At 41.0% G+C, this 27,518-nt stretch overlaps 1 protein-coding gene across 1 annotated transcript in view; it reads left to right on the forward strand.

The window, feature by feature from the left end:
* The window catches only part of serpinf1 (serpin peptidase inhibitor, clade F (alpha-2 antiplasmin, pigment epithelium derived factor), member 1), a 171,110-nt gene that overhangs the window by 135,110 nt on the left and 8,482 nt on the right, over positions 1–27,518 (forward strand). The window contains exon 7 of the mRNA XM_076302402.1: positions 14,672–14,882. Coding sequence (XP_076158517.1) covers positions 14,672–14,882 — 211 coding nt within the window. The remainder of the gene's footprint in view (positions 1–14,671; positions 14,883–27,518) is intronic.

Consider the following 27,518-nt stretch of genomic DNA (forward strand, 5'->3'; position numbering starts at 1 on the left):
CTCATCCACCCATTAAACTATCCACCAACATCCATTAAACAATCTGCCTATCAACATCCATTACACTATCTAAATTCAACTTTTAAACTATATACTCTGTCTCAGGCTTTAAGCATACAATCTGGCTCTATACAGATTCTGTTCCTATTTCCTCTGCCCACAACTGTTTCAAAATAAATGTCCTCACTACAATAATTCACTATTAAATAATTTAACTATTTAAACTACTCAACTATTTAACTGTTTAGACATTTCAACTGTCAGTTGTTATCAAATATGACTCCTGCCAACTGTTTTTGTTTTTGCTATGAACATTTTGCTCTTAAAAACAAGTTTGGCAGATGAGTGAATCAATGAACAGCCAAACCAACATTATAGACTTTAAAGTTCAATGTGTCTCTCTTTTATTATAATTTTCCCTTTGGGTCAGGCATCGGCATAGTGCCTGGTGTCAGATTTTTAGCATGACAAATGCAAATGACTGAAGTTACCACTCACTGTCAATGACATGTGCAGAGTAGGCTACCCTAACACCAAGGTAGTGTGTGGAATACCACCTATGATTTCCTTTCCTTTTTTTGCCCATTCAAACGTGTAGTTTTTTATTCACATAATTACTAGGTTGTTGCCTTTTCTATCCAGTAGGTGGCAGTCCAGGATAAGAAATAGCAGTTCAAGAAAATAAACTAAATAGTAGGAACAAAGAAATTAAAGCAGCATAGCCTACAAGTGCAAACGGAAATGTAATGTGTGAAGTTATAGGAATGGAAATAATTGTAACCACCTTCTACATACTTTTAAAGACATTTTGTTTCAAGTGTGCAGCAATTGTAGTCAGTTTATTAAAGGAGTTTGTCAGTTAGTTAGTCAGTCATAGGGTAGACTCAGCAAAACATTAGCAAAGTTAACTTTGACAAGGCTGGCGGCTAGCATTATTATCATCAGTGTGCTGGGCTATTTTTGCATTCAGGTGCTACTTCAGACTTGACAAACTCTTGTGGTAGGTAACGGAAATTCCTTACTGCAGAAATAGTAGATTGATGGTCCTGTCAACAGTATTGGTTTGGGCGTTCTTCTTCTAAAACGTAGGCCTAGGCTAAATGTTTCATTCAAAGCAGTGCTTTTACGTCTGCCTCCTTCAGTCACGATAGCCAGACTGCACTGGGTCAAATGTCACTATGAAATGCGATTAATCAGCGTTACATTTTTTAACATGTTATTATTTCTGTGTAAAAAAAATAAATTAACACATTATTTTGACAGCCCTAATATAAGTATTTACTTAATTATATGATTACAACAATCAGGGAAGGATTTAGTAAGGATTTAAGTTAGTCGCTCCTGCTAGTTTGTGTATGTCTGTTTACTAACATGTCACTGTTCTCTTGCTTATAGTTGGACCTTTATCTGCAAATTCTAATGGCTGTGAAAACATTGTTCTTCATCACCATAACCTTTAATTACAATGCGTATTTATTCATCTAGATCTGTCCACTCACTTTGTCTCTTTTCTCCCCCTCCAACTCTAGACTGTGTGATGATGCTGCAGTCTTTCAACCAGATCTACTTGCAAAAACTGTCAGCTTACAGCTGCTCATTCCCATCAGACTGTGATGCATAAATTGTACGCTGCTTATGATACATATACAAACTGTGTACTCTCAAAGGGCCATTCACACCAGGAACAATAACTTTAACTACACTGACCAACGATAAGGAAAGTCTCTCCTTGTGTTGATGACTGTGATGGATCCTGATTAGATGTCTTTCTAACATTTTCAAAATTGCTCTGATAGTGAGCCCCAACAATATTGATCTTCATGTTGTTATCGTTATAGTTATCGCTCTTGGTGTGAACGGCCCTTAAAGAAGAATTCTGGTGATTTTTCAAGTAAATCTCTGTTTCTTGAGATCAGCAAGTACTGTCAGTATGGGAAAAACATATCAGTTCTACCTAGCTTGAGTTGCTGCAGCCAACAACTAGAGCACCTACAGTGCTACACTCTGGGGGCATGTTCATGAGCCCCCATATTCATGACCCCAGAGTGTAGCACTGTAGCTGCTTGACAGCTCTAGCTATTGGCTATAGAAACTCAAGCTAGGTTGTACCAATTGTTTTCGTACAGACGGTACTCATTGACCTCAAGAAACAGAGATCTATGTGAAAAATCGCCAGAGTTCTCCTTTAATAGAATTTTTGTTCATTGCTCTACTTATCTTGATAATCGCAACCTTAAGAGTACAATTTATACCCACAAAGTACACCCAAGACTTTAAGAATTATGGCCCTCCTAATTTTTATCAACTATTAATTATGTATGTATCAATGTACATATGTCGCATATATGATTAGCCTGTGTATGAACTCATCTGATGCAGACAAATGGAAACTTTTGGATTCACACACATTTTCAGTGACACACTCCGGAACACAGACAGACATACTCGCACCCTAAAAGATCTGGTTAAAGCCGACCAATAGCAGTCAATACCTTTAAATGTAATGTGTTAAACGATATTACAGTAGCATTTACAATCTCTATATTGTTGCGCATCTGGGGCCGTATTCACAAAGAATTTTAAGGCTAAAAGTAGCTCCTAACTGGCGAATTTAGGAGCAACTCCTAAAAATAATGGGCGTGTCACTTCTAACTTTAGGACTCCTAATTATTCTCACTAAAAGTAATTCACAAACTCCCTAAGACCTATTTACAAACAGCTTTTTGTGGCATTTCAAAATGTTTTGAAATCCTATGCAGCTACAGGAGCTTCCAATCGCGAGGGAACAATTTTGCATTGTAGGCATAACTAAGGGATGCAATAACACTACCAACAACCAAAACTTCTCATTCTCAACATGTAAATTAAATGTAATGTCTCATTGTGAATCAAATTAAAATGTTCTCCTCTTTGCAAACGTAGGCATAGGCATATGGTGACAGATTAATTTAACAATGTTGCAAAGATACTGCATCAATCCGTATGTTTCATTAGGCTACTAGGCTATTTGTTTTGCCTTACTCTTTATTAATTTAGGCTAGGCCTTTTTATTCAGTTATTAATCATCTTCCGTCCTTTGCAATACTTGTGTAGCGCACGCATTCTCCGACCTGTCACCTGTCACTCATCATCGGAAGGGAGGTGTTTGGAATCATTCCCGCGTTACAATCGTCAGCCAATCAAGGTGGTCACTTCAGTCAAGCTCGTGCATGAGTAATGACGTCATCCATAGCAACGAAGACTCACTCCTAGTTTAGGAGTTGTCTGAAAGGCTTTGTGAATAACTTTTAAGAGAAAACTCCAAGCTAAAATCTTTTAGTGCGATTTAGGAGTAGCCTACTTCTAGTGGTAAGATAAAAGCCTTTGTGAATAGCCTACGGCCCCAGTTATTCATCATCTTCCGTCCTTGTGTAGCGCACGCATTCTGAGACCTTTCACCTGTCACTCATCATCGTAAGAGAGGTGTTTGGAATCATGCCTGCGTTACAATCATCAGCCAATCAGCCAATCAAGGTGGTCACGCTTGCCCATTTACACAAATTAATGGTCGAATATTACTGATGATCATTGTTATGAACATGCAGTGTGCGTAGGGCACCAAAAACATCTTGCCCGTAAAAAAAGCATCATACCGCACATTGTGGCGGGTCTGTTATTTACTGTAGGCTGCGCAAACCACTGGCCTTTATTTTGGGCAAGCCTGCATTCGAGGCCTTCTGTTGAAGAATTTTATATAAAGCCTGTGCTAACAGTAATCCTCCTGCCCCTGACACCACAGCTGTGGATAGTGTGGAATGTTCAAGTAATAACACAATCCAATGTGTGTCTCAATTGTCCCCCGCTGACCACCTCACACATTTCTCTAGATTAATGTTTGTAATGATACCAGTTAGGCCTGCGTTTAACAGTAACAAGTGTAATGAGCTATTCATTGTCGAAGGTGCATGGTGAAGTGAAATTCTTATTTTGGAAAACATTTGCCGATATCATCGCCGATATCATCAGAATATTGCAACAGATTCTGTGTGTTCTGGACTGCAGGTAACTTGTTAAGCCAGTGGTTCTCAAACTTTTATTTCATTCCCCACTTTGATCAAGGGGCATGACTGATGATAGTGGAGATAACGTGTTATCCCGAGGCCTTTGCAAGTCAGCATCTCGGACGGTAGTCTACCCTATTAAAAATATAAGTTTTCGATGTCCCAAACGGAGAGCCATACTTTATTGTTTTTAACGATCTCTATGCTACTCACAAAAATGTAGGCATGGGGACATGATGAAGTAGGCTATCCAACTGTCGTGTGTTAAATTATTGTGATTACGAGCCAGTGGTTTTCAAACATTATGCGTGACTCGGACATCTAACTAAATACAACAGGCTCATATCGTCCTCGCATTCGCAAAATGAGGACCAGTGTTTTGTCAAATTGCAAAAAGCTATTCGTTTTAACGAATTTTTATGATAGTATGAAGTGCTTTTTGTATAGGCTACTATCTTAATCTTGGAATATGGGGAGGGAAGTGCGCGTCTGCAGTCAGCCAAATATGAATGTAATTCTGCGGCATAAAGCAGATGTATGTGTACAGAAAAATAAAAATGACATGTCAAGCAGTCAATTGACTACATTGCAGTTAAGAAGTAGGGCAAATTAAGACACTGTTTTGATTTGCGTAGTTGCGTTACCCCCAACACTAATAACGTAGACAGCAAATTAAGATATTTTTTCGTTTGGTGGAGCGGCACCGGTAGGCTATCAAAAGCAGATTTCGATTTTCGCTACCACCGTGTAGTCAAGCCTTAAGCCATACCCAAGTAGCCTTAATCGAGGTAATGTTTAATTATGCATTTTTTAATTTATTTATTTATTTTTTGTTATTGAATTCGTAGGCTGGGATTCCTCTCGGTAACAATTATAGCCTCCTGCTTTTTCAGAAGGGGCGGCAGTCAGGCTACTGACAGAGCGATGTACAGTGGCAGAGCGACGCACAGTGGCTGAAAGTGGTAGGCTACTAAAGCTTCACGCAGCTTCACGCCTCGTAATGCGCGACTGAAGTGGCCATTTGAAAGCGATGCCCACTGTATCTATCTATCTCATATTTTGACAGAAACCATATTGGAGTGGTTTTAGGGGTTAATGAAGATGCTGAATCCATTGTTTGACATTTTCAAAATTCAAAATGGATATTTTGAAACAGATTTGGATTAATCTGGGCTGACTTTTCTGTTAATTTTAACCAAGGATTTGAACCAGAAGTTTTCCCCAGTTGGTTCGTTCCAAGCAGAAACAGTATTTTAACGTTTACGGTATGCGGTTCAACTCAAAAATATATAATTGAACATGTTTTTAAATGTTAATTCATATTAACTGACATGAACCCTACATGAAACTATGTTACTGTCTACAGCCGCGAGAGAGCGCTCTCAAATGCACAAGTTCTGTGCACTTTCAGTCAGAGATTAGTGCTTGCACTATGCCTGAAACACATTCACGTTCAGTGCATACTGTACCTAAATCCTCAAATTATGTCCGGGATTCTTTTTATAGCCGGGCCTCAGATTCGGACAAATAAAGGCCAGTAATAATTATGACCGCCGCTAGCGAAGCTAGCGAAGCGGTCATATAGGGATTGTCAAAGTTTTTTTTTTTTTTTTTTTTTTTTTTTTTTTTTTTTTTTTTTTTTCCCGTCATCTACTTCCTGAGTTTTTGGTCAACGATACCCGGGACACCGAACCACCGGGGCACATGAAATTTGGTGGGTATGTAGCCCCACTAGACTTTTACGGAAAAATTTCGTTTCGTCCCCGGGGTCCACTCCCCCCCCGTGCTGGGCCCCCCGAACCGCAAAAAAAGCAGTTTTTCCTAAATAACTACCTGAACCGTGGCACCGAGGATGAAGAATCTTTTATGGTATGTTGGTCTCAAGGGCCCACATCAATCTGGCCCATAATCACTCATTTGTGATTTGCACCCCCCCGGTAAAAAATGAAAATGCAATATTATTCTGCTTTAATCGTCCCTATCTTCAGTTAAGATGTTCAGAACTGCACCAAATTTTATGTGTATGATTGACCTGGCATTCTCTGGGGGTATGCCAAGTTTCGTAGAATTTCATCCATGGGGGGGTCTTTAAAAAAATAGATTATGTGTACATTTAGTGACTGTACACTCATTGGCCTGTAGATGGCGGTGCACACATATACACATGCACACACACACAGGCACCCACATACTATCGGTATTAGAACGGCTGATACATAATTACAAATTCAGTAGGATTAAAAGAAAGCCAAAATAAATATTCATCATCATCATCATCATGGCTGCATTTCCAGTATTGGCGATAAGTAGTCGTTTGTCCACTAGATGGCGCATCGTTGCAGTGAGACGTAATTTTGTTGGAAGTTAAACGTGGGTTGGAATACAATGGCCGCTTCCTACAAGGACTATAGTTTACCGCAGAGAACGTCTAATAAGGATAGGATGATGTTCACATGAAATGTAATTCCCATTTCTTCTTGAAGCCGAAATAAATCTGAGGATGTTTATCGGACATGCTTGGTTTTTACTGCAGGTACGTTAATCTTATAATATCAATAAGGACCTAGGCAATGTTACCGTTAGCGTTGGTTGAGTGATGGAGGCCAATTTGATTGATTGCATTTGTAGAAAACTATAAATGCGGTTATACCAAGCAAATTGATAACAGCACTGTAATTGTATCTTTCGACTGTCATTTGTTGCACGTGCTACAAAAATCATTCTGTGCAATGGAAGATTTACCAACGTTACACCGATCTGATACAGTTTTGCCTACATGCGTGAGACTGAGACGCCTGTTTATTTTGTTTGAAGTGCGTGCAGGGTCTGAGAGGGGAATCGATGTGCTTTGATTCCAGCTTGGTAGTTGTAGTCTGTGAAATTAAAAAGCACGTGTGTGTGAAGTATCCAAACAATGACACCTTCATTTCATTATGGCTGCTTTAGCAACACACCATAAGCTACTGTTTAGGCTAGTGGGTCCCATTTAGAGGTGGCTACTTCATTCGCGCTTTCCTTGACTCATGGAGCTGCGTGAATTTTATTACAACTTTTCGCCACGATATGGCAATTTAAGTCCGCTTGATACTGTAAGGCTTAAGCCATTGGTTTCCAAAGGAGATTTTATTTGTGTCGCCAGCATAGCTTATTGACAATTTATGTTGTAAATAGGCCTACCTTATAAGCCTACCTGTAGCTTAAGGAAGCTAACAGCTTTCTATTAGGATCTAGTTTGTTAGTTACAGTTTTGTCATAACTCCCTGATGCATTTTTGCATTTAGAATAGCCAGAGCGTGAACAATATCGGGTGCCTATGGACTAGGCTCGCTTGGTGAACCCAGCCTGATCTGCCCGCTATTTATTTTTTGATTTCTTAAAAGATTGAGCTTGGTCTGGTGAAAGCCAGACTAGCCATGGACCTCAGTTACACAATGCAAGGGAACATGAATCAGCCTATATTTGCACGAACAATAACGGACAACAGCTCTTCAACTTTGGCCCGTTAAAATGTGTATGAACAGTCTAGCGACGCATTTCATCAAGGCCCATTTGGACATGTCAGTTATTTGCACCACTAGTAAAACAGCATTTCGTTTCAGACTACTGTTACTTAATTTGTGCATTAACAATAACGTTTCAGACTACTGTTACTTAATTTGTGCATTGACAATAAAGTATTACATGAACTAAAGATGACTAAAATCTTATGTAGAAGAAGAAACATTCACAAAAAAATCCATCCATCCAAAAATGACCTTTGTTTTTGATAGCTGTTGAAAACGGCTGAGATGTTTTTGTAAATAAATAAATAAATAAACAAATAAATAAATAAATAACATTATGCTGATACCTTTTGCTTTTCCCAAATACAATGTAGCCTACAGGTGTAAGTGACCTTTCATCAATCCAGTTGCAATGGATGAACTGTGATGAACTGCCCTACTTGTGATTGTTTAGAGATTTTAAAGGTTTTATAACAATGCTACATCTTCTTTGGCTATTCTACAATCTATTCACCTTTTCAGCACCAGTAGGCTACTTTCTGTGCAGCCGCACACACACACTCAGGCATGCCAAACAAGCATACACAAAAGTTTCAAGAGTGGGGGATGGAGTAAAATATGGAGACAAATTGAAGTGTGCTTTATTTTCGCGGAACGGATGTACAGGACTGAGCGGCGGTCATATTTTGTACCGCTATGCGGTACATCTAGTTTTGTTTCGATTTAGCTCATAAAAGAGCTCTTCTTAATATTTTATATTGTTGGTTGGTTTAATATTGTTGTTAATGAAAAGTAATTGTCCTACACCATGAGTCTCCAGCAGTCGCTTGCCACGCCTTTCTGAGCTTGTTGCTGCCAGGCATCAGCCTACAAATTTTATAAAAAAGTAAATCATGCATAATAAAAAAAAAACTCAATTTAGGTTATCGTAGACCTCTTTGGCTATACAGAATAAGGTTTCCATTACAGCACAGCACACACTCCATGAATAAATAAAAGTGGATGCTTTATCTCGCAATAAGCAGATGGAAATCCCTACACTCTTTCAACTACATGAAACTTAATAGTGAACCATCAAATACCCCACAGATTTCAGTGGTCATCAGTCCCGATATTTAACAATATAATCAAACAGTCCAAACGTAAATTAAATCCCAAATCAAACATCTTCTGCTTTTGATAGCCTACCGGTATGCCTCTACAAACGAAAAGTAGGCCTATGTCTCACAATAAAACGCACCACGTAAGAAATAAAAGCCTAGCTGCCTCGAATACAAGCCTGCCCCAAATAAAGGTGCTTTGCGCAGCCTAAATAAAAGACCCCAGCCATAATTTGAGGATTTACGATAGTCTGTCTCCTAAACATTCCTCACCTGTTATCTAGACATGCATGAAAACATTTGAAAACAAAACTCACTGCCATATATGTAATATTTGCTACAAATTATCTTTCACATAATGAATGCGCACACTAGAAAGTGAAAGTAGGCGTATATGCGCTCCGTCTCTGTAGCTGTATGTTAACGTCCACAATCGATTATTACGTTCCTCAAATGGAGAACACATCCGTGTTCTCTCGCGTTATAGGCTGACATGCTTCTGTGTTAAAATTCCTGACAGTTCCTGATCGCTAAACTTTTGTTTTCCTTTCCTGACGATAGTGGTTGACGTTGAAGCACCTAGGCTATAATTTGACTTCAGCAGTGACAAATCCTGCTAAGAGAGAGAGAGAGAGGCACCCGCAAAGTGGTCCTGCGTACGTGTGTGTCTCTGCATGGGGCTACGTTCAATTGAAGTCGGTCAGTCAATAGTCCCGCATTCAGGCCGCTCCATTATTAGATTAATGTTATCAGACAGTGCTGTAAAATGTGTGTGGGAATTTCTCGCACTATGATGGCTAGAGTTTCGGGACTTAATAAATTATGCGCAATAGTTAATAACTTATGTGCTGTATCCGCAATCCCATGCAGAAATTTAGGCCCTGGTTTTAAATGCGCATCTTTTTTTTCTCTCGCTCCTTCGGAGGTGGCCTGCCGAGCATTTGCTCTGCTGCCAGCTTGTGCCAATATACAGTATCTTCCAAAATACTTGATTGCATTGCATTCTCCACATTTTTAAAGTATATTTTTTTGGGGCTTTTATGCCTTTATTGCGGATAGGATAGGATAGTGGAGAATGACAGGAAGTGAATGGGAGAGAGAGTCGGGGTGGGATCCGGAAGGGACCACGGGGCGGGAATCGAACTTTCTCTCTCGTTCTGGGAGGTAGCCTCCCGAAAATTTGAATTGCTGCCGACTTGTGCCTCCATGTCGCCCGAAATGTTTGATTGCATTGCATTCTCCACATTTTTTATCTAAATTTTCATGTACCACAACAGCATTTCTGTTCAGTGAATCTTTTGTAAATTGCTTTAGAGTTAGCGTCAGGCCCTCGTTGCCAGCCTTCGGCTTGCCTCAGTTTGCCATTATTCACTCCTTCGTCTTCATTAACATTCCCAGTAGAATTCTCAGTATTTTTGGCCTCTATGTGTCCAGTTACATAGTCTGTCTGTTCTTGGTCTTGGATTTTGTGAAATAAATTTCTAAATATCACCTAATTGCTGCAGCTTTGGTCTGCACGTCCTTTTAAAACGGCATCTTTTTCTCTCTCGTGAGCATTTAATCTGCTGCAGGCTTGTCTCTCCACATCGCCCATAATGCTTGATTGCATTGCATTCTCCACATTTTTAGCTAAATTATCATGTACCACATCAGCATTTTTGTTCAGTGAATCTTTTGTAAATTGCTTTACAATTACTGTCGGGCCTATAGGCCTACTCTTATCTCCTGGCTTGCCTCAGCTTTGGTCACGTCCTTTTTAAAACCTCATCTTTTTCTCTCTTGTGAGCATTTGGGGTGGGGCTGGCTATGTCGTCATAGACTTGCCGGCTTCACACCTCGCACGCGTCTAGCCGGCGGTTTAAAAAATTCCCACTTCAGAAGCCGGTTTCAAAAACTATCGGTTTCAGTCTCCTAAACTGCCGGCGTCGTGTACAGGCAAGGCGTAACCGTTAACAAAACCTCACCGGTTTCACAAAAAACGCCGTCGTGTAGACCAGCGGTCCCCAACCATCGGACATTCCTAACCGGGCCGTAGCCTACGACATGAGTTTTTTTTAAAAATGCATGCAAACTAAACTAAATTTAATTCGCAATAATGTCACGTTTTTACATGGCATAGGCCTATATGCAGTTGTTTGATTGCACGCATGTTTGCATTTTGCAAGGTCTATTTTCTTACGTCTGTCTGTCCCGCCTTCAACACTTTTACATACAGTATTGCCTTCAGCGCTGCGCAGCCTCAGGTCAGCTCACTTCACTTGTTCAGTTCTTGGCGAACGGTAGTGTCACATGAAGTTAGCTAAACTGCTAGAATGAGCAACAAAAAACAAGCATCTTTAGCAGGTCACTGGCCAGAGTGTTTGAGTTGCGAGAGCCGCTGCAGAGATTTCTTACAGAAAAAAAGTCACCGTTAGCTGCACATTTTAGTGAATGTTTTAGGTGTCAAAACTCGCTTACCTGTGTGACATATTCGGGTTGCTTAATTACCTCAACCTGTCACTCCAGGGGAGAATGACTACTGTCTTTAAACTGGCAGATAAAGTCGCTGCATTTAAAGCCAAGCTTGATTTGTGGGGACGACGAGTGGACCGGGGTGTATTTGATATGTTCCAAACAGTAGTGCGGGTTTTGGGAGAGACTGAGGCAGGGCCCTTTCTCTCGCAGCTGGTGCGCGATCACCTTGTTGCGCTTTCAAATGAGTTTGAGCGTTACTTCCCATCCTCCAAAGATCCACGGCAAACCAATGAGTGGGTCTGCAACCCATTTGTCAATATCCCGAATAGTCCTAACTTCAGCGTCAGCGCAGGAGGAAGAGCAGTTGATCGAAATTGCAAATGACAGTGGTCTTAAGAGTGTGTATAAGGAAACCTCTCTGGCGGGTTTTTGGATCAAAACCAAAGTAGAATATCCCGAGATAGCCGTAAAAGCGCTGAAAACGTTTCCCACCACGTATCTATGCGAGGCCGGGTTTTCGGCAATGATTGCAACTAAGACCAAATTGCGCAATCGACTGGACATTTCAAACACACTGAGGGTGTCACTGTCTTCCATCACCCCGAGATGGAAGCTTCTTGTTGCAGGGAAAGAAGCAGGGCTCCCACTGATTTTATTCGTAATGCACGTTTAGTTCCCATGTTTTTCCCGCTGTTGTTGCAGGTAGTTAGTGTGTGCTTCACCTCACTGAGTGTGTTTCACTAATTCACGGATTGGGATAAATGCAGAGACCAAATTTCCCTCACGGGATCAAAAGAGTATATATACTTATACTTATACTTATTTTGCGAGAGAGAAGCTCATGGCTTTCTCCAATGCAACACACAGGCGCTTCATAGGACGCATTCAAAGTTTTGACTTTCAATCCAAGGGCGACATATTGGATGCTTTCAGGACAATTTGCTTTTGTTTTAAATTATCCAGTAACTTTCATTTAAACGTGAATACTGTATGTGCTTGGTAGGCCTAATCAAAAAGACAATAATATGTGACATGCCCTTGCCATCTATTGCCCGCTTAGAGGAGTTTATTGGCCGTTTTCCCCGTGCGAGAGGGACGCTCATGGCTTTCTCCAATGCGCCCACAGGCGTTTCACATGACGCATTTGGTACGTGTCCATAATCGCGGCAAAGCCCACCGCGGCGCACATAGCCCATGTTTTGTTCCCATATTTTGTTAAGCATGTTCACACTTATAGATGTAGCTTCAAGTTGTTCAATATTCATAGTTCATATTGTTCAATTTTCACTTCTTCAAGTTCACGTTTTTCACAAGAGATTGTTACCTTCACTGTTCATACATAACTGGAGCTAGTTCTTTTCAAGTAATGCATGCACAACACATATGGAACATGGAACCCCTGAACCCCATCCCCCCCCGGTCTGTGAAAAAAAAATAGGAATCAAACCGGTCCATGGTACATAAAAGGTTGGGGACCCCTGGTGTAGACGACCCCTTACTCTGCTGCCAGCTTGTGACTCCACATCACCCAAAATGCTTGATTCCACATTTTAGCCAAATTTTGGTGTACCACATTAGCATTTCCTTTCAGTGAATCTTTTGTAGCCTAAATTGCTTTACAGTGACCTTCCAGCCCTCCCCTTGGCTGCCTTTACTCCTTCATCTTAATTAACATGAATCTTATTGGCCTCTATGTGTCTAGTTACATAGTCTGTCTGTTTTTGGTTTTGGATTTTGTGAAATACATTTCTAAATAAATGCGACTTATAGTCCAGTGCGACTTATATATAGGCCTACTGTTTTACGAGCAACACTTTCATTTTTTCTTACTTTTAAATGTACATGAGCATGCAGTGGTGCATATCCTACATTCACATGGTTTCTTTTTTTCATACTTTTACTTTTATATATATATGTTATATGGATCTGTGTAATCTTAAATATGCAGTGCATATGTTCAGTATGTGTTGAATCTGTTTCAAGATTTTACTTGTGTCTTCATTATATGTACCGCTAAGGTAGACATTTTCATTGTACAACTGTGCAATGACAGTAAAGGCATTCTATTCTACACTTAAAATTAAGGGAACACTTACAGTTTTCCACAATTGTTAAAACACATTTTTGAAACCTTCCACCCTTTTCTCCATTCTCAAACTACATTCACAGAATGTCTCAGTTCTTGCAAAATAAAACGCCTCAAAAGTTTTACTTGTGCTCAGAACCAAACAGTGTCAGAGTACCGATCCAGTGTATGATTGAAGTGTTCCCTTTATTTTTTTGAGCAGTATACAGTATTTTAAACCACATGAAAAGAGTCTTGACTGCTTGATCTTGCTGCAGTAAGAGGGCAAAGACAAGCAATACTCTAGTCACGAGGCTGAATAAATCTGAATGACAGTTAAAGTTACAAAATGGCTGGTGCAGATCCAGTGGTTGTGCTATAAGTGAGAGAAAGCGATTTGAATATAATTTTAGCAGTTAGATGAAGCCAGTGAGGGTGATCAAAAACCAAATGCATTGCCGCATTCTGAATCCTCTGCAATGGTCACACCACAAATGCAAGTAGGTCCACTTCAATAGAATTATAAGCATTGAGCGCAGTTCCATGCAGCCAATAAACGGTTTCGAATCAGTTTATTGGGAATAAACCGGTGTTTGTAAACACCTTATTCTGATTAAAATAAACCGAAAAAGGCCATATTCGGTTTACTAATAAACCTGTTTTAAACTGAATATTGGGTCATGAAAACACCTTAAACGGAATATGCTCCCAGAAGGAAGAGTGTTGTAGGGCTGCGCATGCTCAATTCACACAGAATTAAGATAAAATTAACCAATTGCCTCTCATGCACTTTCCTAATCATGGCGAAACAACACGCACACTTTTGAGACGAGGAGACAAACTTATGTCTTGCAATCATGCAAATGTCATGGAGTTTATCGACGGGAGAAAATGTCGTAATAGCGACGTTTTAAAAAAAGATTTGTAAAAAACCTAATGAGGCTGGCTATCGACACACGCCTGAACAAGTGAAATAGCCTACAGGTGGAAGACCCTGAAAACGCTGTATTATTCAGCCAAAAAATTCCACCAGCGGAGATTTACCTCATGACATTGGGAGCCTATTTGTGTGCTGCGTCGCTGACTTATTCAGAATAATGTTGATTTTTATGTAAACAGGAATATGCTCAAAACGTGACATTCTACTTGCATGTAAACAGGTTAAACAGAATATTGACATAAATGGAATTTGGGCAATAAACTGATTCAAAACGGTTTATTCCCGGCATGAAAATGTGCTCATTGTCTAGTTTAGAACTTTATGTGAGATAGGGTCTGTTCTTCCTTATAGCGACTGAACTGGTAAGATTCATGCCATACTGTACATGTTTTTTGTAACTTTTGTTGGGTGCAACTAAGTTTGTTCCTACTATGGATAGCTGGATTGGCTGGGAATATCAGAATCTCATTCTTCATAAGACAGGTTACAGTCATCCAAACTGAAATATCATTCAATGTATATAGTACACAATGTGTTCTTGGCCCCTAATTGTATTAATTTGTCTGCAGATAGCACAAGTTCAGATGGAAGAAGGGGTCAGCATGTTCGTCTTCCTGCCAGATGAGGTCACCCAGAATCTCACACAAATAGTGGAAAGTCTGACAGCAGAGTTTGTGCAGGATTTATCCATGACTCTTCATCCAACAAAGGCAGAGCTGATACTTCCTGTCCTGAAGCTTAGCTACACCACTGATTTTCTACCCTTACTACCTGATTTAGGTAAGTCTACAGTTAGTAATAATTTCATGAATTCAGTCAAGTCACTTTTATTTCTGTAACACAAAACATAGGTTGTTTTATGACAGATAACAGAATTGCTTTACAGTTGAGAAAATATTCTAAAATACAGATAATCAAGAAAAAAGGAATAAACAGTACATGTTAGAGGCAGATCTAAGTGAAAACACATAGAACTGCAGTGACTATAAAAAGTATTCACCCTGTGGATATTTTCACATAAATGAAATCATGGTCAATATAATTTGGACTTTTTTGACAATAATGTACAAGTGAAAGCAGATTTATACAAAGTAATGTTAATTAATTAAAATAAATACAAGGATACAAGGATACAAGGAGGTTTATTTGTCACATAGCAATACTAACGTAAAGCATGTAGTGAAATTTAATTTGGTGTTCAGCTTTTTCTGTGCCAAGAAGTGTCAAGAAAGAAAGATCAAGAAATATTTAGATATTTGAATAAATAGCAAGAGAGAATAAAAAGTGCAGTGTGTGTGTACAGTCCATGTGCAAGTGTGTAAGAAAAAAAAAAAGTTTATATAGTCTTGTGTGCAGGCTTGGAATTTCACCATTTTAGGGGCAAGGCCACTTGGCCTTCAGTTGGGCATATTTGGTGGGGGGCACAAAGGCCACATGTCAGGGCACCAAGGCCAAAGTTAACTATACAGTAGTAGGCTATAAAAATGATCAAAGTTGTATTTAGCCTATTCACTGCAGTAGACCTGCATCACTGTATGAAGCATTACAAAAACATGAAACATGACATATTACATAGAACTGTAAATCATCTGATCATCTAATAATTACAGATATCTAGGCTATATATAACATTTATTTTATATTTGGCCTGCTATGAAATCATGTATTGAACAATTTAAATTTAAGCACAGCTCAGCTTTAAGAAACTCAAATAGCCTAGATGCATGCTTAGCATTTTGTGATCATGTCCTCTGATTTACCAATATCTAGGCGATATTTGTAACATTTATTTTGTATTTGGCCCATATGAAATCATGTGGAACAATTTAAACACATTGTAAAACTTAAAGCCCAAATTTGGAGACATCCATGCATGTCGAAATTTACTGCAAATTCAAAACTGGATTACTCTGGAACGGCTAACTGTACAGGGGACTGCTTTACACCTTTGTGTTCGGTAAGGTCTGCTGTTTATTCTGATATATGGATTCTGATATATGTCGTGTGTTAAAAGAAGGGTTCGTGAAGTATTCCACCGAGATGAATGGGTAGGGAGATCATGGACGCAAAACCTTCAGTAGAATGTATGATTAAATTGAATTATATTATTTACTTTTCTCGCGAACCGTTTGCAATTATCGGCTAACATCGTTTAAAAGCTGAGAAAAAGCTCTTTCATGTGATACTTGTGATGTCTGTGTGATGAATAGGCTACTTCGCGAGTAGTTCAACTGAGAAGAATGGGTGAATTTGGACGCACTTTCTTGCGCTGTCACTTTCTCCACTGCGTAAAAGACTAAATTAATTTGCGCTGTGAATGCTAAGATTATTTTGACAGGCCACAGGATAAAAAAAAAATCGCTATTAGTAGGACGCAAAGCAGAATATTGAAAGAAGGGGGCACCAAGGCCACCGTGGCCTGTAAACCTATGATTTTCAATGGGGCTTCACGGCCAACGCAAGGGGCTACGACGGCCATGGCCGTCGTGGCCGCCGTGAAATTCTTACCCTGCTTGTGTGTGTTCAGGATACGGATTGCTTGAGGATAGAAGCTCCTCCTCAGTCTCTCTGTTCTGGTCTTGTAGCAGCAGAAATGTTTGCCTGACCTCAGTCTTTTGAAAAGTCCATGATCAGGATGTGACGAGTCCTTTACAATACTTTGGGCCCTGGTACATAGTTTTTTCTTGTAGGTCTCCTGCAGGGTAGGGAGAGGTGCTCTGATGGTACGTTCGGCAGATCGCACCACTCTCTGTAGGGCACTGCAGTCACGGGCTGTACAGTTCCCATACCAAGTGATGATGCTACTTGTCAGGACACTCTCCACAGCTGAGGAGTAAAAGGCCTTCAAGATGGGTGCTGATACTTTGAACTTCCTCAGCTGACGTAGGAAGTACAGTCTTTGCCAAGATTTCCTCAGTGTGTGGTGGAGGTTTACAGTCCATGTCAGATCTTCATTGAGGTGTACTCCCAGGTATTTGAAGCTTGTGACTCTCCACTGGCAGCCCACTGATCTTAAGTGGAGTGTAAGCTCTCTTCTGTTGTTTCCTGTAGTCCACCACCATTTCCTTTGTTTTGCTGACATTCAAAGTGAGGTTGTTGGACTGGCACCACTGTGCTACCTCATCCACCTGGTTCAGATAGGCCTGTTCATTCTTGTTGCGGATCAGGCCCACCACACTGTGTCATCTGTAAGTAATGATGGAGGTGTGACTGCTGCTGGCTCTGCAGTCATGGGTGTAGATGTTATACAGCAGAGGACTCAAAACACAGCCCTGGGGGGCACCTGTGCTGATAGTTAAGGTGTCAGATGTCAGACCACCCACCCTTACCACCTGTGATTGGTCAGTAAGGAAGCTGTGAATCCATTTGCAAATGGTGTTGTTTAATCCAAGAGCCTTCATCTTTGTAACCAGAGTGTGGGGGACTATGGTATAGAATGCTGAACTATAGTCAATAAAAAACATTCTCACATACTTTCCCCTTTCCTCCCTCCAGGTGCTTTAGGGTGGTGTGCAGGAAGTTGGAGATGGCATCATCTCTGGACCTGTTGGTTCTATAGGCAAACTGGAGGGGTTTGAAGGAGCTTGGTAAAGATGAGCAAATGAAATTCTTCACAAGCTTTTCAAAGCACTTCATCACCAGGGCTCTCAAGTTTTGAGGACAGGCAAGAGTGAGATTCCCCCCCCCCCCCCCGTCCGAGGGTTAAAGGGGTGGCTGGTCAGACGGGTTGGTTGCGAGAATGGGGGTGTTTCATTAATAATACTACAACTTTTTGTTGCTGTTATTAATATGCCTTCAGATGTTCCAGTGTAACAGAGGTCGTTTCGTCAGCCGCTCATGGCCCTGAACCCGCCACCTCAACACACATGGGAGTCGAGCGCTCTAACCACTGAGCTAAAAGCCCAAGCTTCCAACTCAGCGGTTAGAGCCGTTCTTAAGGTTAGGGGTGTGAGGATTTACACGCGCAACTAGCATCACCAGCTATCATACACCAGCCCCAGGTCGTTACCAGTTGATCCAATATTAGTTGTGCAGAAATATAGCCCATCTTATACACACCAATTGAATTGAAATAGAAATTGTATAGATTTGTATTTTTTGTAATTATTCCACATTTAGTGTAGTCATATCAGAACCTGAAGTAGCCTACAATCCAAATGCAAGCATGAAACTTCAGAGTATTACCTTTCATTTGAGGCCAATTAAGATTATGCTTATAAGGGGTTCATGCAGTAAGCATTTGATTACCAGTATGCATTTTGGATAACCCAAAGTCCTATGGGGAGTTTTCATAGGGCATTTTACAAAATGCATGAGTATACCTTGGCAAATAATGGTCTAAAGTACTCATGTTGTCATTCTATATTGATCGATCTACTTTTGCACACAGCATGACAAGACTTAATGCTAGGACTCAAGTCATGTCATATCAAGTCAAGACCTAGAGGGCTGAAATGTGGTCAGTTCAAAGGTGCTTGTTATCCGGTAGAAAAAGAAAAGAATAATCTAGCCTTTGTAACTTTGTGTCAGTACATCACACAGTTATTCTAATTGTTTTCCAACAGTGCCTCAGCTTTCCAAAAGAGAGCAGGCATTTGATTATTGGCTAAAGTATGTAGGAGCAATGCCCTCCTAAGTCAAAATGGGGCAAAAGTATAATTTATAATTGCTCAGATTTGCAAAAGAAAAGATTTGACACATGGCACTAACAATTCAATAATGGGCCTTTTCACCACCTCTGAGCATCCACTAACCTGGGGCCGGTTCCCCAAAACGTTCTTATCGCTAAGTAGTTCTTAACCTTAACCTCTCTCTTAACGTTATGGCACGATTCCCGACACGTTCGTACGCTAAGTATATCTTCTGTAAGTCACACTTTCGTAAGGTTGGTCTGGACCAGCTCTCTCTTAGCGTTGTTTGAGCTCTCAAGGCGCTAGTCGCCGCCACTGTGCAGCAGTCTTTAGAAATCAGCGCAGCGCAGTACAAGTCAAACTATGGTACAGTATGTTGATGATGTTGTGGCTCAACGATGATTTTATGTTATGGACATTTTAAGACTAATAATAAAATATGTTCGCAATGGATGCAGGCCTATTTATGAAGTTTACTTTATTTGGTATCAGAACTAATATGGTGGTAAGCCTAGGCTATTTCGTAATGTCATTAAAGCGTTCAAATTGGCAATCGCTTTTGATAATTAAAAGATGGCAAAGAATTTGCCTCTAAATGGCTAAGATCTATAAATGGGTAAGCATGGTGGTGTCCAGTAAGCGACCAACTAGGCCTATGGCAGCGATCCAACGTGTCCTTGTATTGAATCAAAAACGGCGCCGGCCGCGGAGCCGTGTAGTCCATGTCGCTCCATAGCTCTTTTTTGTTGCTGTTGCACAAGTTATTCCGAAAGCTGGAAAACAGTGTCACCTGTGCAAGCTCACCTCGTCCAGCAAAATTTCAAGTTCCTCTGACGAGAAGCTTGGTGCCCTTTTTTTACGTTGCTTCCCCACCATACTGTAGGCTAACTCTCTCTGTTCATTGTAGATATGTTGCTTTTTATTGAAAACATTAACCAATGGCAATCAATACCGCATTAAACAGAAGTAACTGCAGCTGCTTGCCAATCAATTATAATTGTAAGGTACCTTACCATTAATATAAAAGTGTATTGTTAAACCCATCAAGAAGCGGCACAAGTGGCACAACGGGATAAGGAGGGATGATTAGCGAGGGATACTCGGTTAGTCTACCCGTCACAACATATCGTGTGAACATATTACTGCCAATTTGATAATTTAGTTAATAGTTTATATTTTACTGATAACTTAAACTATGTTCAAATAAATGTTACTGGAATAATTTGAGGAATGTTTTATTTGCATAGAACGTGTTGTCTTTCTTAACGCCGTCATACACCTTTGCGTGAAGTAGAAAATCGATTCCTGAGCAATCGATGCCAACTAATTCAGCACCTTCACTTGGGACAGCGCCTTTGTAACGTCGAACGTAAGAGGCAGCGTGTTAAGAAGCTTCCTAAGGGACACTTCGGGGAACACACTTAGGAACATAAACAACTTTGGAAAGATATATCTTTTGAGTCTTCTTAGCGGGCTAAGAGTGAGCGTTATCAGGGAACCGGACCTTTTAGGGGGCTTTCCTCTCAGGGTGAATGAGAGGATGCTTAATTGCTTTTTACCCGACATTTTTGAATACAGATGCAATGATTAATGCATCCATGGCCATGATATAATGAGATAATATGACATGATTTTAAAAGTGACCTATAACAATAGGCTATGCAATAAGCTACTATTCAAACGAACACTTAAATTATCAAAGTCCATAGGTGTCCCTGTGCACAAACCTTCAGTTGAACAGGTGCAGGTGAGGCAGGTAAGTATAATCCAAGAGTGAAAGATTAAGAATCACCGCACACTGATCACTATTAACTTAATATTTATTTTTGAACGAACAACGCGTTTCGCACTGGGATTAAGTTAATAGTGAGTGTGCGGTGATTCTTAGGCTAATCTTTCACTCTTGAACACTTAAATTATATTGTTGTTAAACAACGAGTAGGAAAACTATAGTAACTAATGAGAGATTGAAATGAATTAAGTTATTACCTGATTATCCTGTTCTCTTCCACCTCCAGTTGGTTCTCTTCCAACCCCACCTCGTTTACCACCTCCGCTATGCATTCACTGAAGGCCGAGACTGCTCACGAAACTGAAACTCAAAGTTCGCCCGGCAACAAAACAAAACTATTTCCTGATTGGTTGAGAAATCCTATTTTCTGATTGGCCGATAGGTTAGTAACTGAACAGCGCACAGTGAATGAGCGCACAGACAGCAACGTTGTGTGACACGTTTGTAAAATATAGCCCTTAGAAATTTCTGTGCGGGCAAGTTAATAATTTCTCGGAGTGAGAAATGCCATGTGTGGCGTGTGAGCGTGTGAAGTCATTGAAATGCGTGTGTCTCACGCTCAATGCGTGAGACTTGAGAGGTCTGTTCATCACTGTTGATGTCAGGTCCACTGGGCGGTAGTCATTTAGGCATGATGGGCTTTTGTTTTTTGGCACAGGTACAATAGTGGACTTCTTAAAGCATGTTGGAACGGTAGCTTGAGCCAACGACGTGTTGAAAATGTGTGTAAACACAGGGGCTAGCTGGTTAGCACAGAATTTCAGTATCCTCCCAGAAATGCCATCTGGTCCTGCAGCTTTCCTGCAATTTGCCTTCTTAAACACGTTTCTCACATCATACTCGGAGATAGTGAATGGAGTTTCCTCACTATCGTTCTCATCCGCTTCTATAGTAAGGGTACATGAGTCTTCAAATCGTGTTTAAAAAGCATTTAACTCGTTGGCAAGGGAGTTACTCACTCTCATCACTGAAGGAGACTTGCTTTCAAAGCCTGTGATGGTTCTCAGTCCTTTCCATACACGAGCTGGATCACCCTCACTGAAGTCGGCTTCCACTCTGTCCCTATGTTTCGCCGGAAGTCAATGTGCCGAATTTCAGTCAAATTAGAATGGTCGTCTCAGTAGGGGGCTTCCTCTGACTTCTCTGTTTATACTTGGGGAGGAGAAAAACAGTGGAAAAAAGCCGGTAAAGATGTTACTTTGTAGCCCTCCTTGACCTGCGTGTAACACTGGTCAAGTGGGTTCTCTCCTCTCGTTGGGATGTTTACCTGTTGAATAAACTCAGGCATGGTCCGATTGAGGTGTACCTTGTTGAAATCGCCAGCCACAATGATGGCAGCCTCCGGGTGCTGATGTTGTTGCTTGTTAATCACTTCCTGCAGCTCGGATGCAGTGATGTCTGTGCTGACTTGCGGTGGGATGTAGACTGCTGTGAGGATTACAGATGTGAACTCACGGGGCAGGTAGAAGGGTCGGCACATGATGGTTAAATGCTCCAGATGAGGCGAGCAGGCCCGGAAGAGAACAGTAACGCATAAATAAATAGTAATACATAAATAAATTAAAATAATAAAAAATATAGCAACAAACGGGGTCCAAGCACATCCATAATGAACACCCCCCCCCCCCCCACCCTGCAAACCCCCCGCAACCCACTTACTCTGTTCATTCATTGTGATCGCTAAAGCTGATGTATCCTCCATAATCGCCAGCGTGAAACTCTCAACCCATCCCCACATTTCTTGCCAAGTCCTCCCCACTCATCACCAACATAATCAACTCCTCTCTTGCCTCTGCCATTGTCCCCTCCCCCCTCAAGCTTGCTGCCATCATCCGTATATTGAAAAAACCCGGTCTTAACCCAGATATCCCCACCCTACCCACACAGCCTGCCTCACAGAATCGTGGATGCCAAAGAACTTTCTCCAACTTAATAATAATGATAATTGATATCTTCTTTTAAATATAAGAAAGACCTATAAAACTAAATCATGAAGGCAACAAAGACGAGGTTAGAGGAGACTGCGGATTTATCTGGTTCCCACTACTGACCAGTTAAACGGTGCAGAGCCAGGGTACTTTGACACAGTGGTGGACATTACTTGAGTACATTTACTCAATTACTGTACTTAAGTCGCTTTTTCATGTATCTGTACTTTACTTGAGTATTTCAATTTTGTTAAACTTTTTACTTTTACTCCAGTACATTTTGTGACAGCTGAAGTTCCTTTTGGAAAAAAGACTGTCCAAATACATGTGTACTTACATGTATAGTTTCTATTAAGCGAGCTAGGCTTTAAATAATGGTGTTGCATAACCTATGCTATTGTCATATCCACTATTTACTGTACCTTGTTGACCCCTTTTCACAATATTCATGTTACCATAACTAGCCTCTTGATGCCATCGAGCAAATGATAGACAATGATAGACAATCTGACACTATCAAACACAAATCACAGGTTCGAGGGCCGTGAATGAATGCCTATGTCTGTGCCGAATCATTTCAACAATAGTAAATGCAACTGTATTAGTCATAATACATTTCAGGACTTTTACTTTTGATACTTAAGTACATTTGAAGGCAAGTACTTTTGTACTTCCACTTAAGTGAAAATGTAAAAGGAGGACTTTTACTGGAGTAACATTTGACCATGTGTATCTCTACTTTCACTCAAGTACAGGATTTGTGTACTTTGTCCACCACTGCTTTGACAGGCTGCACTCACTGTGATTTGGATAATGGACAATAATATAAAGAGTTGTCTTTGCCTTTGTGTAATGGAACTGGTGAGTCTACAAGTCTTCAATAATTTGTTTATATGAAGCACATGATATGCCGATTGAAACGCATTCCACTCAGCTAACTAGGTGGCCAGCTACCAAGTTCATAATTCACTTTTAATTGCAAACAGAACATGTCTTGCTAGCATCATCATTACATGCTTCTATTTCCAGAGGAATGAAAGCTGTTTATACCAACTTAACATCATGCTTATCATTCTTAATATTGTGCTATACATGTGGCGCAAACAATGTTAGAGTTTGTGGACTAGCCATAGGCTATATTTGCATTGAGCTGGTAAAAAAGATCATTATGAGAACGTGTGAACACAATGGGTTTACAGTAAAGTAAGTGCAATGTGCAGTGCAGTCTTGAATTTCCCCTTGGGGATCAATAAAGTATCTATCTATCTGTGCACCATTTACAAAACAGCATCAAATGAGTTAAACAGCATCAAAACAGCATCAAAAGAGTTAAACAGCATCAAATGAGTAATATTTCTTAAGAAATTCCTACTTTAAAATACAATTACTGTGCCATTATTGTCATTTAAATAATATAAAAGTATTTTACTTTTACCTGTGTCATGTTTACTCATTAACTTTGTGATTTATGTTGTATTTAATATGCCACTTAAGAAGCTTTAGTCTTTAGGGAGAAAATGTACTTTTTAATCGTGATTAATCTAGATTAATTAATTTCAAAATATGAGATTAATTAGTTAATTGTTTTTAATTGTTTGACAGCCCTAGTAAAAAGTTAAGATTAAACTAAATGCGGCGGTGGTTGGGACAGACTTCTGGGGGCGAGAAGAGGAATGAAGCAGGGGATTGTAATGTCTTCTTGACATCAAAATAAAGTTCTAACTAGACTTCTGAACACCGTGTCGTTTATTTCACGTTCACGTATCAACTGCTTGATCTCCCATTCGTACATACATGTCAACTCAAAAGCACCAGTGCCATCTATAGGAAACTCCATTCATTACATCTCCCCCCTCAAAGTTATCAGAAGAAACCTTAGTTTACCAACTCATTAACCATAAATCAATTATCCTACAAACCAATTCTCTCAGTGACGTCATCACGCATGTAACCTCTTTAAACGTTTCTTTAACTTCTGCCTATTTCTCACACTCTTAATATTCCTTTAACTATTTTCAGACGAAGAATTTTCTTTTCCACTAAACCTGTAAATTGTTCAGTATACTATTTAGTCAACACAATTTAAATGGCTACAGAAAATTCTGCAACAGTTAATCCTGCATTGCTAAAACAATTTTACAATTAACGAATACAGTAACATCTGCCACAATCTTTTTTTTTTTCACAAATCCAGTCTAGATGGTGGTTTGCTCACCCTCCCTGAACGGGTGAAAGTCCCTGGTGAGTGTGGAGACGGGTGTGTAACTGGGTGTATATCAGCTGTCTCTTGTGTGTGTGCGTTTTCACAGCCAGGTTCCATTTCTGGCTCTTTGGCTTTTTCCATGGTAGCACGTTCTGCTGATGTAGGAATGTCTGCTGGTACTATGGGTGTCTTCAGCAGATGATGCAGTTCCACCTGTATTGTCCACTTTGAGGAGTGTCCACCACAAAAGATCTAGGAGTGGAACTGCTCTTGAGAACAACACCTGGAGTCATCCACTGCTTCTCATGGTCCAGTTTCATGAGAACACGGTCCCCCTTGTTCAGCACAGGAAGAATTCTCTCCCCATTATTGCGGTTGTAGTAAAATGCCTGCTTCTGCTTGGCAGCTGCATCTGCTTGTCTGACCTTCTCTGCATCCGGCCAGTTGGGATGAAAGTTTTCAGATAAGGTGGGTGGAGTGCTCCGGATCTTCCGTCCCATCAAGAGTTTAGCAGGGCTGACTCCTGTAGATGATGCTGGTGTGGCCCTACAGTATAGGTCATTAAGGCCAATAGAGGATCTTCTGAGAATACCTTTCGCTACCTGTACAGCCCTCTCTGAGAATACCATAACGTGCAAATGTGGCTTTTAACTTCTCTATGACCTGGCTGCTGGTTGTCACAGGTAGGTGTAGGATCTCCAAGTACCTGGAGTAATAGTCTGCTACTATGAAAGTATGACTGCTTCTTATGCTCACAAAGGTCTACTCCTAGTCTTTGCCATGGCCTGGATGGCAACTCTGTTGGCATTAATGGCTGTTTTTTGTGTGTGTTTCTATTCTCCCTGCAGAACTTACACTGAGTTACCTTTGTTATGATGTCCTGTGACATTCTAGGCCACAGTGACTGGTTTGCCCTTTCTCTGCATTTCACTAGGCCTTGGTGACCATCATGAAACCTATCTACTATCTCTTTCCTCATGGACAAAGGAATTACGATACAGCTTCCCCTGACCACTAAACCATCAGCATCAGACAATTCACCTCGTACCTGGTAGAAATGTCTTACTGTAACAGGAATTTTACTTTCATAGTCTGGCCAACCTGACTGGATAAACTGTCTCACTATCTGGAGGTGGGGGTCAGTGGCGGTGTGGTCTCTGATCTTTTGCATCTTCTGAGGTGAAGCTGGAACATGACGCAGGACTGAGTCTATGTGTGCGGCTATATCCTCATTCGCCGTTTCTTTAGCAGTGTGTTGTATTGGGCCTCTGGAGAGGGCATCGGCTACTGCCAATGTCTTCCCTGGTGTGTAAACAGCCTCTGCGTTAAAACACATGAGTCGCATTAGCAACCTTTGGCAACTTATTGAAACACTGTCCAAGTCTTTGCAGTTCATTAAGGGCACCAGGGACTTGTGATCTGTAATCAGTGTAAAGCTGCCCAGGCCAAACAGATATTTTTCAAAGTATTCACAGGCCCAAACGCTAACCAAACACTCTTTCTCTATTTGGGCGTACCTGGTCTCTGCATCCCTAAGTCGCCTGAAACAATAGGCCACCGGTTTCCAGTCTTCGCCGTGTTGCTGCAGTAGAATGCCTCCAAGGCCATAACTACTGGTGTCAGCCGACACCACCGTGGCCCTTGAGGAGTCATAAAAAGAAAGCACAGGAGCTGACGCCAGAGCTGCCTTTAGTTTCTGGAAGGCAGTCTGCTGTGCTGGTCCCCACACCCATTCCATCTTTGTCTTCAACAGTATGTGGAGTGGTTGGCCTACTATTGAGAGCTCTGGGATGAATTTGGCCATGTAATTGACCATTCCCAGAAACCTTTTGAGCTGTGTTACATTATGTGGTTGTGGGAATTTCTCCACTCCCGCTACCTTCTCGGGATCAGGTCTCACTCCGCTCTCATCAAAGGTGTGCCCAAGGAACCGGATCTGTCACTGTCTGAATTTGCACTTGGCTTTATTCAGCTTGAGGCCGGCTGTCTCAATCACTTTCAGCACCTGGTCAAGGCATCCATCATGTATTTCCTCGGTCTCCCCATGGACTAGGATGTCATCCATAAAGATTTCTGTCCCTTCCAGCCCATTTAAAGTCTCAGCCATTTTATGCTGAAAGATTTCGGGCGCACTCGTAATTCCAAATGGGAGTCTGCGGAAGGCGTATCTCCCAAAAGGAGTAATGAATGTGGTTAATTTACAGCTTTCTTCATGTAGAGGAATCTGGTAGAATCCACTGGCAGCGTCTAACGATGTGAACACTTTAGACCCTAAAAGCCGTGGCATAAACTCCTCTACTGTTGGCAGCACGTACCTTTCCCGTCTAATGGCTCTATTTCGCCTCCTCAGGTCTGCACAGAGTCTCACCTCTTTTCTATTTGGCTTCAGGACCGGGAACATAGCAGCACACCACTCCGTGGGCTGCGTCACTTTCTCTATGATGTCCTCCTGTTCCAAATGTTGCAGCTCTTTCTTCACAAGAGGCATCAGTGGTAACGGCAGGCGTCTAGCAGCGTGCACTGCATACGGCTGAGCGTCATCTCCTAGGATGATTTTCACGGGCTCCGTTTTTAGTAGGCCACTGGTTCCAAACACCGCGCCCACATGCTCGACCCTCTTTACCATTCCCATGTTGACTGCTTCTGGCCGACTGAGTAGACTGCTGCCATTGCCTTTAATCACATATACTGGAAAAGTATATTATTTGGCCCGGTAGACAGTGTTAGCACTGAACCAGCCAATACATCTGAGCTTTCCCGCTGGGCCAATGAATGGTGTGTCTGTGGCCTGTAGTTTATAATTGAAGAATGATTGGAACGTCTTTTCACTTATTACAGTCACATCTGCCCCAGTGTCTATTT

The sequence above is a fragment of the Alosa pseudoharengus genome, unplaced genomic scaffold, assembly GCF_046254945.1.
Source record: "Alosa pseudoharengus isolate Yale_2024_CS ecotype anadromous, Long Island Sound unplaced genomic scaffold, YU_APseudo_1.1 YU_APseudo_1.1_scf_23, whole genome shotgun sequence".
Lineage (NCBI taxonomy): Eukaryota > Metazoa > Chordata > Actinopteri > Clupeiformes > Clupeidae > Alosa > Alosa pseudoharengus.